The sequence below is a fragment of the Rana temporaria genome, chromosome 2 (genome assembly GCF_905171775.1).
Source record: "Rana temporaria chromosome 2, aRanTem1.1, whole genome shotgun sequence".
NCBI classification, from domain to species: Eukaryota; Metazoa; Chordata; class Amphibia; order Anura; family Ranidae; genus Rana; species Rana temporaria.
The window spans coordinates 231,172,005-231,189,545 of record NC_053490.1 but is presented as its reverse complement, the minus strand read 5'-3'; the positions used below and the strand labels follow the sequence as shown (position 1 = coordinate 231,189,545).

The following is a 17,541-nucleotide window of genomic DNA, read 5'->3' as shown; positions in this document are numbered from 1 at the left end:
ATATAAACATAATGGCATGTACTATATATTTTATAATAATTTTCTTAAATTATAAAATAATTTTTAATCATAATTGGTTTAGAAACAGTGCTGGTGCATAATATAATTAATAACAATCAAAAATAAAAATTATGCAGATTTTCTAAATTGATTTTACAAAAAATTGATATATACAAAAAACAAAACCCCTTTTAAAAACAGATTCCCATACATCAGCAAGACCCTATCTAACTAATACATGATCCTAATTGTCATGTTGATCAGAGACCAACATTATAAAATTCTTCAAAAAGTACTTCTATTTCTAGAGATTTAAAAAAGCCTCTCGTTTTAGTCCATCTAATGGTATATATACAGTATATCTATAAAAAAAAAAAAACTTTTATTGAGGTAGATGTTTAATAGAAGTATGAATGAGCTGCATCTTTCTAGCATTCATTTCGACTGACACAGAATCAAAATGAAAATAACTTTACAAGGCATCATGGCTCAAAAAATGTAAGCTGTGTGCATAACGTGCAAACAAAACCATAGCAACATATGAAATGTAAGCATGTCCATCTACACAAACAGGCACGTCAGCTGATATTATATAGCACAATATATCAAGTGATATAGCGTGCTCAAATCATTGTGTCCACGTAGTTATCAGTTAACAACATGATTGGATAGAAAAGAGTTCAAATGGCCTTGTAAAAAGCATCAAAGCTTGAAGTAGCAAAAGCAATATGCATAAAAAGATCAAACAAAGCAGTTGTAGCATAAAACAAAATGTGGTATACAGTATAACCATGTCCATCAGCTCCCCCACACATATCCTGAAATATACAGTAGTAACTGATGTCACGTGGTGTAGCATGCAACAATATTTTCAACTCATTGGATAGTATGTACATAAAGGAGGCTGAGATCCAATGTGATTACAAAAGTAAGTATCGTATCATGTCATGATCTTGTCCACATGTTGAGGTAAATGGCCCCAATCACAAGAATGCTACTAATAACAGATAAATTGTCCTGCTTTTAGCACCATACTGGAAACTCTGATCAAAGCTAGCATCCAGGCATCATAAGATAAGGGTATATAACCTTAGAATAAGAATGGCAGCATGGGGCAAATCGATGGTTCCATCTCTCCTTGATTAAATAGATTGCCTGACACAGCTGCAGATAGCTAGCAGAACTAATCAGTAAAGTCAAGCAACAGTGGTTTTATTTTCTAACGGCAAATAGACTGTACACTTTGCTGGTGTAGTTGCACATTTTCATGAGAATTTAGTAATTGTGGTATGGCTTCACTTTTTTAAGAATACCCAAATAGGTGCAAGGGAAATAAAAACACAGCATTTTTGCTTGTACTTGATTGGATGATGGAAATCAGCAGAGCTTTGCCACGTTTTCTAAGCTCTGGGGAAAATGATTGCAACTGCACTTGCAAAGTGTACAGTCTATTTGACAATATTAAATCTACCACAATTTGTCCATCTGATGTGAGATCATGCAACAGGGCTTATTGTTACCATCACCATGTAATGTACGTGGCTCTATTCCATCTCTGAACGCCTTACATAGTTATATAGTAGGTGAGGTTGAAAAAAGACACAAGTCCATCAAGTCCATCCTATGTGCGTGATTATATGTCAGTAGTACATTGTATATCCCTGCATGTTGTGGTCATTCAGGTGCTTATCTAAAGCCACGGACACGCGTTCGGACCTTTGTCCGACCAAAATCACATCGGAATTCTTACGGAATTCCATCGGAGTTAAAGAGAACATGTTCTCTATCTAAACTCCGGCGTAATTCCTTGGAATTTCTGATGGAAATAATCCGATGGGGCATACACACGGTCGGAATTTTCGATGGAAAAAGTCCGTCTGACTTGAAGGGCCCACTGCTGAAGACTTTATTCATTACTGATCAGTTCCACTATATATCTGCAGCTATCTGAGTTAATCACATATTGTATATACTCAAGGAAAGATGGAACTCTCTATCTATCGAATTTTCTATTTAATTTGTATTTTGAGACTGAACCACTGGGATATGAAGGATATAATGAATATTATTCTTGTCTTATATGTATATATTTGTTTATGTCACAGCAGGAGGGAAAAATTCATTTTAGAAATTATGTTTATCTTGATTATAACTATAGCTTACCATTAAAAGAATATGTTTTGAAAGACTTATTTATAAATGCATCTGCAACTTATAGACCAACAATTACCTGTTGGGCTTGCCAGAGAAGTCCCCCTAATGATGTGATGGTGTGGCAATAGGGTTACCACGTCATCCCCTTAAACCCAAACACATATTATTTATGCAGGTTCTGAGACTAATTTAATGCAGATAAGGCACCAAGTGAGTTTAATTACCACCTTAATCAGTCACAGAACCTGTGTAATTATTATGTGTTCGGTTTTAGAGCCCTTTCACTCTGAGGCACTTAACTGCCCATAAAACACCAAGCGCTTTTCAAGCACTTTTGATTCGTTACCGGTGCACTTTTTTGAAGGTCACGTGATGCAAAAACTGCTTCAAGAACCATTTTGAGGAGCTTTTGAAACGCTTTTGAGGCGCTTCCCATTAATTTCAATGGAGAGGGGCACTTTTATTAGCGTTCCAAACATGCTCCAACAATGCTGCTTTTCAGGAGTTTTTTCACCTCCCCTCCAGCACAAAGTCCCAGTGTGAAAGCATCCATTGATTTTATTGGGAAGCAGTTTTCGTGAGCTTTTGAGATGCTTTTTTTAATACCAAAACTCCTCAGTGTGAAAGTGACCTTAACCTCCTTATCGGTAATCCCGAGTTTGGCTCGGGGTGAATTCTTTATACCAAAAGCGGTATCCCCGAGCCAGACTCGGGGTTGCATTGCAGGATACAGGGGGAAGTTACTTACCTTGTCCCTGGATCCTGCGATGTGTCCCCGCTGTGTGTGCGGGCTCCTTCGTTGTGTCTCCTCGCTCAATTCACAGTGCCGCCGAGCTCCGTTCCCTGTGACGTTATGACGCACAGGGACGGAGTTCGGCGCCAAATTCAAAAAGTGAAAAACACAATACACATACAGTACAGTACTGTATGAAATAAATACACACACCCTTTGTCCCTAGCGGACTTCCCAGTGTTCTGCATGCAGTTTTATATAATAAAAACTGTTCTTTCTGCCTGGAAACTGGAGATTGTCCATAGCAACCAAAAAGTGTCCCTTTACATCAAAAGTGCTTTTAGAGCAGCTAGAAAACAGTGATAATAAATTAGAATCACTTGCAGAATTAAGCGATAGCGATTTGTGGGGAAATTCGTCATCAAACAATAAAAATAATGACAGCGACAATTCTGCAACTGAGAAAATTTCAGTGTTTTTGATTTGATTACATTATTAAATCATTTTTAGTATAATTACATTATTATTTGTTATAATTATTTATAGTTATTTATTATATTATAATTTATGATTTTGTGTTTCAAACTTTATCATACCCGGGATGTTTACTAGACTCTTGTTCGGACAGATTTAAGTGAGTTATTCCTAAGAATTGCAGGCCTACAATATAAAACGACAAATTTCCATGCAAAAAATGGTACCGCTTTTGGTACAAAATTCCAGACATAATCATAATGCCAGGGAGGTTTAAGGGATGAGGTAGCACCCCTATGTGGCAATGATGCTGCACTGCTCATAAACTCAGAGCAGCATTGCCACTCTCATGTAGGCTGTGCCAGCTTGCACTACAGTGGGATAATAAAATTGCAGGGGACACGGCTGTTAGCATTGTCACTGCTGATTCACAAGCTTGTAGCTTGTTAGTCATCACCCGGCCATACCTACTCCTGCCCACTGCTTTCTGGATTGAAATCATCTGGATTGCTCCTGTTTGCTGAAATTCTCCCACTGTCTAGGATGGGGAACAGATGAGACACAGATAAAGGAGGATTTGGCTCAGTCAGGGAATGTAAAAAAAAAAAATATTTTATGAGGCTTGTGCATCACAGTGACTGGATTTGATATTTTTTTAGACGGCCGTACAGAAACCTTTAGTGGCACTTTAATGATAAGTTCGCCCTTTAAGGGCTTTCATAAACATAGATAATACAATGCAAAATAAAAAACACATAGGAGAGGAAATGTATTTGGTACACTAAGAATTTATACCACGATCAAATTATTTATGTCAATATTTTTGAAGTTATTGTAGGTTAGTCTTGACATTTTGTGGTTATAGGGAAGTTGTCTTATATACAAATATTGATAGGAATCCAGTGGTGACGTGCCTGCATTTGGAACCCATGTGCATAAGATAATCTTTAGACAACCACATATGCTGCTCTATGTGCTGTCAGGCCCCCACTCTATCAATGCAATCCTGTGTGCCAAAAATGAGAATAAATGTATTGTCTTTATTTATTCATACATAATAATACGGCAGCTATTTAAGAACACTGCAATCATTACAGAAAAATAAATGAATAGCATTTAACATACTGTACATTTATCTTGTAAACAGAATTTATAGGTAACAGTGTAATAATCACTGACATGCATTTATGTTTTACAAATTTTTTCTCTTATGTCTTTAGTTAAAACTGTTCCATCACATATTTACAAAGAATGGACATTAGTCACTGAGAAACCAGCCTTTCCAATTCCTTCTACAGCAGATGTTGTAAGTATGTTACCTGTTGATTTGTGATACAACTACAGTTCTAAAAATGCAGTGCATGACTTGCTAGTTCTACACATCTGCTTAAAAAAAAAAAACTTTTAAAATATCTAACAGAAAGGATGCAAAATAACAGTTTTAGTGCACCAATATTCTCACAAAATTGCACCTTCCCTAATTTTAGAGATATGATCTGTTGCTGTGAACAGTAGTCAATTTTAATTCCCACAGTTCTCTTTAATAAAGATAGAGAAGGCTGGTAAAATGTAAGATTTTGTCCTTCCTTACTTTTTACTGTTCATGTCTGTAACAATCCCATGTTATCACTTTATTATTTTAGTATAGTTATGTTTTTCACACTCCTTTAACATGTCATCCATGTGATTATAGAATAATGCACTGCAAGCTGAATGGCTCCCCACTGATTTTTCAACTATAAGGAGAACTTATCCAGTGGAAGAAATTCATGACAAGTTGGCTTCACAAACCCAGAATGCGTTGGAAGCAGAAATCCCTGTTGTTACAGAAGATTTTGTTTTTAAAGATCACTCTTCTACAAGTCCTGAGTATATGCTTACTACGCAAGCAACTGCTTCAGACTTTGTGCAAAGTACATCTCTCCGCTCAGAGGAATCTTTATCATATCTAGTTACTGCTTCAGTACAAGACTCAGACATTCAAGAAGAATCTGGGGATAATGATATGTTATTGTATAGTCCTACTACTATAGGCACCTCATATTCATCTGTGTTTGAAGATATATCATTGTCTAAGGAGGACGATTCTATTACCACCACCCATCTTCCACCAACTGTTACTATTCCATCAGCTGTAGAGCACTATTCAGACATTGTGACATCTGCAGTAGCTGCAGAAGAGCCTGCATTAAGTGAACCTACTTTGAGTAGTTTAGCAATTTATTCTGAAAGCACTGAAGAAAATAGTGGCCACTTAGTTACTGCAACAAATAGTGACAACGTATTATCCCAAGTAACTGAAACAAATAGTGACAACTTATTATCCGAAGTAACTGCAACAAATAGTGACAACTTATTATCTCAAGTAACTGCAGCAAATAGTGACAACATATTATTCCAAGTAACTGCAGCAAATAGCGACAATGTATTATTCCAAGTAACTGCAGCAAATAGCGACAATGTATTATCCCAAGTAACTGCAGCAAATAGTGACAATGTATTATCCCAAGTAACTGCAGCAAATAGTGACAATGTATTATCCCAAGTAACTGCAGCAAATAGTGACAATGTATTATCCCAAGTAACTGCAGCAAATAGTGACAATGTATTATCCCAAGTAACTGCAGCAAATAGTGACAATGTATTATCCCAAGTAACTGCAGCAAATAGTGTCAATGTATTATCCCAAGTAACTGCAGCAAATAGTGACAATGTATTATCCCAAGTAACTGCAGCAAATAGTGACAATGTATTATCCCAAGTAACTGCAGCAAATAGTGTCAATGTATTATCCCAAGTAACTGCAGCAAATAGTGACAACTTATCACAAGTAACTGCAGCAAATAATGACAACTTATTATCACAAGTAACTGAAGTAAATAGTGACAACTTATTATCACAAGTAACTGAAGTAAATAGTGACAACTTATTATCACAAGTAACTGAAGTAAATAGTGACAACTTATTATCACAAGTAACTGAAGTAAATAGTGACAACTTATTATCACAAGTAACTGAAGTAAATAGTGACAACTTATTATCACAAGTAACTGAAGTAAATAGTGACAACTTATCCCAAGTAATTGCAGCAAATGGTGACCACTTTTTATCACCAGTAACTGCAGAAAACAGTGACAGCTTTTTATCACCTGTAACTGTAGCAAACATTGACAACTTAATACCACAAATAACTGCTGAAAGCAAGATGGACATTCTGGTGGAAGATAATTTACTGCCTACAAAATTAATCACTGAAAATAGTATTACCCCTGATGATGGTTCAGGCTCAGGATATGGTGGGTTGTCCAAAGAGGAAAAACCTGTGACATGGGCACGGACAAAAACAACAGTGGAACCCCCTAAACCCTTAAATGAACAATCAATAGATGTCGATTTAATGGAGGTAACAAGAAGTTATGAAGATCTTATTGTAGAACCTTTTACTGATAAATCAGTTGATCAGTATATAAGTTTGGCTACCACGGAGGTACTCTCTACTTTGATCCAGGGCTCAGAAAACATTGAGATTTCTCCTAGTATAGTTGTTGCAGAAGGAATTAAAGATCAGCCTGTCCTGTTGGCGACTGCAGCAAATCTTTCACCTGTATTGTCAACTCCAGTATATTTGAATGTTCAACTATCTATGCAAACACCACAACCTTCAGTTACAAATGGGAATACAATTACCGAAGTAGACAGCCTCTTTGATAACTCATTGGAAAATTTATCTCCACGTATTGAAGACACTACTAGTAATGCTCAAACAGCAGAACCACCATCCCATACAGACCTTATAATGAACTATGATGCTATCATTACAAAAAGTACTATTTCTAATGAAATAGAACCATTACAACCATATATCCCTGTTCAAAACCTTAGTTCAGTCCCAACATCTAATGAAAATAGCAACCAAACTATAACCAGTTCTGACAAAAATGATGTTTCGATGTCAACAACTGATCTTAATAATGACAGTTACTTTTATTTTACTTCAGTGCCACCAAGTAAACCACAGGATGAGCTGTTAAATACCATACCTAGCTTGGATATAACAAAGACACATCCAGACAGTGACTCTGAATCTGTAGGTGAAGTCAATATACCTAACATTATTCCTACGATAGATAGAGGAGAAGTCATTTCAGATCTAGTGCAGTCTGAGTCACGTCCAAGTGGAGCATCTGTAGTCCCAACAAGTCTACTGATACAAGATGCAGGGGTCACAGTTGATGTACAGGACATTTCCTTGGAGTTAGATTACACAAGTACAGTTTATTTTCACCCAGACATGAGTCCTGAAGAGAGAAGCATGGTGGCAAAGAAGGGGGACTCTACAGACTTGTCAGGTGTAATCTTCTCTACTCATGAGAGTGGCATGAATGTTTCTACACAGAGACGAGCACTTGTGGTGTTTTTTAGTTTGCGTGTGACTAATATGATTTTTTCTGAAGATTTGTTTAATAAACACTCTCCTGAATATAAATCTTTGGAACAAAGATTTCTAGAACTGGTAAGTTTTAACTCTAGATTATATATTACGTGATTGTGATTTATAAATGTTGAAATACATTTATAAAAAGATGTAGTTTAGAAATTACGCATTTTCTCTAAACTGATATTCTGAAAGAGTATTTAATAACATTTTTGGGATCAGAATGTAATTGTTTTGGAATATTAATTGAACTAAAGATATTTAAAATTAGCGCAGTAATTTCAATTTGTTTTATATTTAAAATTAAGGTAGAGTGAGGGAGTATGGTATTACCCAACACACAGCTTACTTCCTGTACTCAACAGATTTAGGTGCACAGACACTACCATCTTTTGCTTAATTTGTTTTAGAACTGCAATACCATGCATTTAAGTTTTTGTACATTGTTTATGAAATTTTCTGAAATGTTATTAATTGCTCCTTCACATAATGCTCATTTTTATCACAAAAATAGCTGTCCTTTTAGAAGCTTTTTTTGCAGTTCTAGAAATGTTTAAAGTGTAATATCTCCAAAAATAGGATTGATTATTTGGACATTAATTAAGCTTAATCTAAGGCCTTTAAGCCTGCATTTATTTTTACTTTTCATGTTTGCTTTAAATTTCATCTTTTGGACAAACTGAATAGAAGTTTCTTTTGTTGCCTATTTCTATTTTGGGATGTTTCTCTGCCTGTACCTATCAAGATATTTCCCTTCAACCTGTCTTTGCTAGATATAGGCCCCCCAGTGATGTATTTTGTTATAGTATTTGCAAGCTGTAGCAGCAGAGTGGAATTATAAAAAAAAGTATATTACGTATAATACTTTTCTTTTACAGAATAATAGCTTTTGTTGGGACACATTTATAAGATATAATAAGATTCTTACCTGAAAGCCCCTAAATGTAATTGTAAATGTAGATCTCTTTCAAATATGGAGCTACTGAATGATGTCCTTATTCTCGTGTATCTCTTACTTTGTGCATTTTTGGCAGTGCATGTTAAATGTTTGTTTTTGTCTCCAAGACAGAAGCTGGTAGGAATCTAGAGTTTATTTTTTACTAGTTTTAGTAGATTAATCTAGTTTGTGTGCTTTGATATAAAGCCTCTGCTTACTATGTCTTGAAAAAAACATATGCTAACCTAGTCTCCTGCAGCTATGCAGTTCACAAATGTAGAAGAAAAGTTAAAAAGTTTGTTGTACAGACTACTTTTTTTGTATTCTTTGTTTCAGCTGGTTCCCTATCTGCAGTCCAACTTAACTGGGTTTCAGAACCTTGAAATAATGAATTTTAGAAATGGCAGCATCATTATAAACAGTAGAATGAAGTTTGCAAAACCTGTTCCACGCAATGTTACAAATGCTGTTTACATTATTCTTGAGGACTTCTGCAACACGGCTTACCATACTATGAACCTAGCCATCGATAAGTACTCATTGGATGTTGAATCAGGTATTGTCACAATGATCACAAAGTGACTGATAAGCTGTAACTTCATTTAATACTTGCAGAATCACCAGTTCCCATTATTCCAGCAGAAGTTTCTAATGCCACTTCTCTCTGTCCCTATATAAGAGAGTCGCAGGGAAAAGACAAATGGGTCTGGGGTAGCGGTTGACTGTAAATATCTCACATGACCAATCTCTAGTTTTATGTGGGTGTATTTAGACATACAGATTGCCATTTAATCTTTGCGTAGAACCTAGTAATGATTTTTGTGTGGTAGGTGTCATTAATTATAAGCCGTTTTCTTTTTTTTTCTCTAATAATTCCTCCGTCTATGTCTACCAGAATCTGAACTGTCAGCGTTAGTTTGACTGACCTTTTAAATCATTCCTCTAAGGCTCATCAGAATGGAATATTTTTGGTGATATTAATAGATTACTGTATACATGGTGATTTTTTTATTTATTTTTTGCTAATCTGTGATTTGGTGTAGCTCAAAGGGCACTGACTGATTAAAATATGTACAAATACAATGTTTCTGCTGAGAGACCAACTCTAGCCAAAACTTATTTAGATTTTTGGATAGTGTAGGCAAAATCTCAAATTTTCTGTCCCTGTGATTTTAGAACAAGATATGAGGGAAAATAAGTGTTATTGGGACAAGATGGGTAGTAATTAAAACCTGAAAAAGGTTATCACTCATTTTACTGAAAACATTTATTTTTTGCTGTTTCCCCTCATCAGTGGGAAGTGAGTGGGAATTTTCAACAATAGGCACATGCTTAAACTATGTGAAACTCATTAAAACCGAAATGTATGCTTTCTCTCCTTTGCATAATCAGGAGATGTAGCTGACACTTGCAAATTTCAAGCATGCAATGAATACTCTGAATGTCTCATTAACAAATGGACTGGTGAAGGCGAATGTGTTTGCAACCCAGGATATGTAAGCGTTGATGGCTTGCCTTGTCAGAGCATTTGTGATCTGGAAATAGACTTTTGTCAGAATGATGGCAAATGTGATATTATTCCTGGACAAGGAGCTATTTGCAGGTAACATCCTAGATTAGAAATAAAACATTCAATACAGTTTATAGTTTCTTAGGTAGACCAGTAACAGTAGTTTTTAATTCATTACATTTCCAAATCCACCATATTTAAAGCTGAACTCCAGGCACACAGCTAAAAAAAAAGTTGTTTCACATGTCAAAAAAAATTGTATATCTTTTTATCCAGTTTTGAAATTAACACAACACAGTCCTGTATGGCAGGACAGAAGACCTTAATTTTTTATGCATGATATTTCTACCAGCTTGCTCCCTGTTGGGACATGAGTACTGCAGCTCTCCAGATCGACTCCTTGTGCTCCTTTTCCCTCTGCCAGTCTAAGATCTGCTGTACAGGGACCGTGAAGCTGGCATTTGTAAATGACCTCATTGTGACCTCAATTAAGCTCATCTGAGTGAAAAAGTGAAGTTTACAGTAATAGTGCACCAACAATATTCTTTTGTATGTGAACTTTATTAATAATAATAGGAGCAAGGACTGCTAAATTGAAGGACGTTGAATGCTCAAAGTTAGTATTTTTTCAAGTTTGTCTTGGTTTCCTTTTAAAAATGAACACACACACATCCATGTATTTTATGGACTGTAAACACAACTGTTACCTTTCGTTTCAGGTGTCGTGTTGGAGAAAACTGGTGGTACCGAGGAGAACACTGTGAGGAATATGTCTCAGAACCTCTTGTGGTTGGCATTGCCATTGCTTCAGTAGCAGGGTTTCTTCTTGTGGCTTCAGCTATTATATTTTTCTTAGCAAGAACACTTCGAGTTCAAAGTACAAAAGGAGATTCTGAGGAATCTGGCGGGTGAGACTGTTTAATCAATTGCTTCTCATACTCAGGATTCCTTATGTGAAGCATTAATCCAGATGCTGGCAGACATGGCAGATGTACTGTATATATTTATTGCATCTGACCTCAAGAATTCTTTAGACTAACACTCGGGACACCATGTCTGATACCCTTGTAACCATTTTTACATAGAAATTTCTTGGTGAGTTTTTTATGGTAGGTCTCAAGGTCTTTCCTCAACCTAACCCAATTTCTTGGGTGGCTTGGGACTGGCATGTAAAATGGGATAACATGTGTGCATAGCCAAATCATACATACATACTGTGGCCAGTTTCCCTACCTACATGTCTCTGGAGCATGGAAGGAAATTTAAATAAACTCACATAAACACATGGGACATTTACAAACTCTATGCAGATAGTGTCCTGGCTAAGATTTAAACCAAGGACCCAAACCAATGTGCTGCCTGCTTGGCAAATACATTCTGATTATATGATTGGAGAGCTGCTGCATGCCCAAATAACTTTAAGTAACACAATAACAATACAAATAAGACCATTGCAATTTTTATATCTGTAAAATAATGATTGTATATTTTCTAATCCTCAGGAGACAGACTGATAGCTTGTCATCTATTGAGAACGCTGTGAAATATAACCCTATGTATGAGAGTGACACCACAGGTTATAGTCACTATTATAAGCGATACCCACAGCTTCCATCGACCAGTTCTACCAGTCCAGAGACTTCTGCAGACTTCAGCAGTGAAGAGATCAGACATATCTATGAAAACAGTGAACTCACAAAAGAGGTATATTGTATGGCAAAAATGACTTTGTTTAGTGCCTTCTTTGCGAGCAACTTGTTATTATGTATATTTGTGTAAAGACAAAGAATTGGCCTGCTTAAATCAGTTGTACCCTCACTGGAGTTTACTAGAAGAACACTTAGAGAAACACTGTCAACTTTTCCATTCAGGACAAAGTGACAGTGTCTTTGTATAATGGTCTCTCCTCGACCTCCTATACTCCTTGCCAGCACACCTCTGCTGCTCCTTCCTCTGCTTTAGCCAGTGACAATTCTGTTTTTTCTGGGTATGCGGGAGGATGTGTCCTTTTCTCATAAATTAGTGCACAAGCAGCCAATTTCTAGGCTCAAGCACTTTGACATGATAGAGGGAGTGACATTTTCATTCCCATTGTGTTCCTATAACTGACACTGGTGATTTAAATGCTGGTTGCAACAAAAGGAAAGAGTGGCGGAGTAGCATTGACAAGATGATCATCAGTGGCTTGGGATGCTCTTTGCAAAGACACTGTCACTTTTCCCTGAATGAGCAAGTTGACACTGTCTCTTTAAAGGAGAACCATACATACTCACCTTACCTTAATGATGCAGCATTCCTGTAATGTTGCAGCTATCCTCTGCCGGTCTTTAAGATAGAGAACTAAGTGCTCACATGTCCACTGATCGCTCAGTTCTCTAGCTTGTCAGAGCAGAGAGCAGTGACTGTCAGTCACTGCTCTCTGCTCTGTCCCTGCAGTGCTCACTGGAGTTCTGGGCCAGAGAGGGGGCAGGGGCAGCTGGCTTTGGCTTTCAGTCAAGTGTTGTGAGTCAAAGCCAGCTGTCAATCAGGCATCTGAGTGGATCCAGACACTATGGTTGGAAACCTTAGCCATACTTCTCTTTTTTTAAAATGATTAAACTATAGGTTTAGCAAAGAAAAATTAATAAGTGCCATGTGAACTGATTTCAAATCCATGCATAGAAAAGTTGTTCATGACTATCTTATCCTATTCATTAATAAGTATTTCACAGTAATCACAGTGGTCCAGCAGTAAATTGTGCCAAAATTAACCCTACTAATTTTTTACTAAATATTTATAGGAAATACAGGACCGGATAAGAATAATAGAGCTCTACGCAAAAGACCGACAGTTTGCTGAGTTTGTGAGGCAGCATCAAATGTAAGCTATTGATCTCATCATTTGAAATATGTCTGTAAATGTGTTTTTAAACTTTCTATGTTTGATTTAATTTTTGTGAGTTTATGTAAAAAAAAAAAAAAAAAAAAAAAAAAAAGGATTGCTTAGGCCTTTGCACCATACAATATACAATGTAGAACATGCCAACATTTATACCCCAGAAGAAGAAAAAATAAAATGTGTTCTGGGTAGTCATTAGAAAGTAGCCTCATATAATTGTCAGTAAGTCAGTTAGTTATTTGTTGTATTCTGGCAGTCCCATGAGTTTTCAATATACTGGTTGTCCACCACATGTTCCAGGTCAGGAGGAATTTGAGCCATAGACAGGCAACTAACATTTTCGGAGGTAAGCAGTTGCAACCTACATATTCCTCGCAGTATAGGGTTCCTTTAAACTTGCAGTAACCCATTGGCCTCATGATTACCATTTGGTTCTGCCATAACACACTCTTTTCAAAAAACATAAAGAATGCCAAAGAATCAAGATTGTTAAAGATATTAGATAGCAATAGTTTATATGCTAAATCAAACAGGTACATACATACCTATACATAAATGATTAAATATATTGTGAATATTTCAAATTTTAATCCACTTCAAATGATCTAATGCAATGTCCTGTGCTCAAAGACACAATACATAATCTGCAGTATAAGTGCTAATTGAAAAACCATGCTGCTCTTTTCATAATCTGGCCTAAATATCAGTTCTTTTGTGTGACAAGAATGGCCCGGATTCACATACATTGGCGCATATTTATGCCGGCGTAGCGTATCAAATATACGCTACGCCGACGCAACGCACAGAGGCAAGCACAGTATTCACAAAGCACTCGCCCCCAGTCGCTCTCAAATCTACGCTGGGTTTCCTCAGCGTAAGCCAGCATAGGTGGAAGTGGGCGTGAGCCATGCAAATGAGGCGTGACCCCATGTAAATGAAGGACTGAGCGTCATAAAGTTCCGAATAACGTACGGCGCATGCGCCGTCCCGTGGACGCATCCCAGTGCGCATGCTCAGAATCACGTCGAAACAACTGCCTAAGATACGTCGAATCACTGCCTACGACGTGAACGTAACCTACGCCTAGCCCTATTCACGTACTACGTTAACAACATAAAATACAATGGCTGTGTTCCCTGGTCCATACCTTTGCATGACTTGCGCCTCCTATATGGGAAATAACTTTACGCTGGACGTAGGACTTACGCAAAGCGCGTATATTATGCGCCGGGCGCAAGTACGTTCGTGAATCGGCGTATCTCCCTCATTTGCATAGGTGCATAGGAAATCAATGGGAGTACCACTTGCGACCAGCGTAAATATGCGCCAACGATACGCCGGCGTAGGAAAGTTACATTGGTCGGATGAAGCCTATTTTCAGGCGTATCTAGTTTTGTGGGCATGGCGCACAGATACGATGGCGCATATTTACACTTACGCGGCGTATCTCGAGATACGTCGGCGTAAGTGTTTTATGAATCCGGGCCAATGTGTTTGCTTTGTTCCTATTACAGAGTGACCATAAACCATAAATGAATGATTGAATATAACTAGATAGCAATAGTTTGTTTAGGAAATTATTTTGTTGCAAAAAGGTCTTTTTTTAGCAGATGCACATAGCTATACATATACAGGCATACCCCACTTTTAAGTACACAGTGGGGTTTATTTATTATCGCTGGAGAGTGCAAAATCAGGCTCACTTCTGTATAGAAACCAATGAGCTTCTAACCCCAGCTTGTTCAATTAAGTGAGCGAGAGTAAATAAACCCCATTGTGTACTTAAAAGTCGGGTATGCCTGTATGCTTGCTTCTTTTTATTCAAACTATTATTGACTGTAGAAAGAAGATATTGAACAACAACTATGGTACTAAAATCCACAGCGACACAAAACTTTGGCTATATGTCCTTCAGCTGCTATTGGGATGTATTGCATCAACAGAGTTACGCCTAATATTACAATACAATCTGTATTAATATAATATTATAACTAGTAAGTCTAAATCCATTGTAATCTGCTTTTTTTTTTTTAATTACCAGGTCTGTGGATAATGTCAAAAAAGCCAATCCAACGAGTTAACTACTCATATTTCCTCATCTTACAGAAAAAAAGGTAATATTTTGTTGGGGTAAAATAGATTTTCTTACATCCAGACACATATTCTTTTTTTTATATACTGTATGAGCCCAGTGTTCCATGTAATGCATGCATGACAGTGAGTAAAGGGTGTATTTTTTTAATTTAGCTAGTAATTCAGAAAGCATTGCAGATAACATTTAATACAAGTAACCGTCTCAATCACCTAACCTTTTTTTAATAATCATAAGACAGCATTAACATTAAATGGACATGTAACACAGCAGTAACTTAATCCTATGATTAATTTCTGCTTATTTTTTTAATAGTTAATCAACAGTAAATTTACTTTATAAAATGGACTGTGTGCTGAATTCAAACCATGCTGCTCTTTTCAAAATCTGGCCCAAATATCAGTTCTTTTGTGTGGCAAGAATGTGATTGCTTTGTTCCTATTACAGAGTGAAGTGGAACGCTATGAGGACCGGAGGAAAACATTTTGCCATTACATTAGAAATGTGTTACCTCATGTTGTATTCAGAAGACATTTCTTTCCAACTGTACATACTGTAGTTCTAAAATAGGACATTTTGAAGACTGTTTCAGATTACTTGATTACTATGAAGATTGTGAAGAAAATTATTATTGTTGAGTTTTTTTTTTAAACAACATTGTTTTACTATCAACTTTTGTATATTTTATTTTCTTGTATTGTGTAGTTGTTTTTGCAACCACAGTACAGAACCTCAACATTTCTCCAATAAGTTATAAGTAACTTTATGCAGAAACGGATGATCGAGAGGTCTGCTGCAGTCAAGATTGAATCCTGAGATTGATTTAAGTGTGGTTGGTAGCAAGTTTAACTGCATTCTGGTTAATATCTTGGGGTCTCCAGTGGCAAGAAATCCCCACCTGAATTGCCAGTGCTGTGATCATGATATTCCCCATTGCTTGGGCACTTTTCAGGTCTATTGCAACATGACTGACAATGACTGAATCATAAAAGCTGAAGAAAAGAGGATTGGCGCAGTAACCCAATACAGTTAATCAGAATGACTGATTATGGAATTATATTTGCTTACTTTATGTAAAACAGCTGAAATGTATGTGTTCAGATAAAGTGTTAATTCTGATTGAATGACTAATTGTAGAATTTCTAGAGATATTTTTGTAAGGTTCAATGACTGTTTTAAGCTAATAATTGATTTTAAATAATTTTAGGTTTTGGAAAATGATACATAAAACAAATCAGGGAAAGCATTGTTAAATACACATCTCTAGGCAAAACCTTTTTAATTTGTTTAAAAATGGGTGAAAGGTTTAAAGCTTTTGTCAGTTCTTTTTTTTCCCATCTGGGTCCCCATTGGAGAGCTTTTCTTCCACTTTCTGCCAAGACAGAAAATAGTGACTAAGCTCCCTAATCAGGATGCAGGCCAAAAAGAATAAGGAAGGGTTAGATTTTTTTTCCACTGTTTTAATTGCATTCTATGCCTTTCTATCCCGAGGACAACTGCTTCTCCCATTTCTTGTATACATGTCACAGAGATACAGTAAGTGAGGGAAAATTTCCCAAGGGGCATATACAGAATTATAAATACAGCAGAAACTGTAACATTTTCCCAGTCCATTCAAAACAAAATTTGATTTTTTGTTGGAGTTGGGCTTTAATAGTTCCAAGACCATAAACAGTGAATGGTGGCAATTAATACTCACACTAAAAAGACTTGAAGATATTGAATTTGCTTCACCCTGCTGTGGGTCAGTACTTGTCCCCCATATATACTTCATCAAAAGCTGTCAGTTTGGAGTTCATTTATTAAAGGCGTAAAGGCTGTTCACTTTGTATGTGCATTTGCACTCTGCAGGGGATTTATCCCCAGAGCTTAGTGATTGAGCTGAAGCTCTGCTGATTTCCATCACCCAATCATATGCAAGCAAAAGTTCATTGTTTTGTTTTATTTTTATTTTATTTTTGCAAAGTGTAGCTTTATTACATTCATACTGTAAGCTCCTTGAGGGCAGGGACTGATATAAATGTACAATATATATGTAAAGCACTATGTAAATTGATGACGCTATACAAGTACCTGCAATAAAATAAATAAAATAAAAATACATTTACTGAGCTCTGGGGAAAATTTGCTTGCAGAGTGCAACTTCACATTCAAAGTGAACAGAATATTCGCCTTTAATAAATCATCCCCTTTGTTGGAACGGGGGCGGAACATAGTGCATATAATGCAGGGTGCATAATATGTTGCCTGTTTTACAAGAGACTTCATACAGAATAATGAGCTCATTTAGCCATGGCATTTCATGGCAAGCAAAACCCCTGACATAAA

At 36.6% G+C, this 17,541-nt stretch overlaps 1 protein-coding gene across 1 annotated transcript in view; it reads left to right on the top strand.

Annotated features, from left to right (window-relative positions):
- IMPG2 (interphotoreceptor matrix proteoglycan 2) overlaps positions 1-17,277 on the top strand; it is a 97,969-nt gene extending 80,692 nt beyond the window's left edge. Inside the window, exons 12-20 of the mRNA XM_040336602.1 lie at positions 4,582-4,667; positions 5,055-7,874; positions 9,070-9,289; positions 10,126-10,336; positions 10,963-11,151; positions 11,746-11,947; positions 13,024-13,103; positions 15,163-15,235; positions 15,661-17,277. Of these exons, the coding sequence (XP_040192536.1) occupies positions 4,582-4,667; positions 5,055-7,874; positions 9,070-9,289; positions 10,126-10,336; positions 10,963-11,151; positions 11,746-11,947; positions 13,024-13,103; positions 15,163-15,202 (3,848 nt within the window). The 3' untranslated portion in view covers positions 15,203-15,235; positions 15,661-17,277. The remainder of the gene's footprint in view (positions 1-4,581; positions 4,668-5,054; positions 7,875-9,069; positions 9,290-10,125; positions 10,337-10,962; positions 11,152-11,745; positions 11,948-13,023; positions 13,104-15,162; positions 15,236-15,660) is intronic.
- Positions 17,278-17,541: the final 264 nt, after the last annotated feature.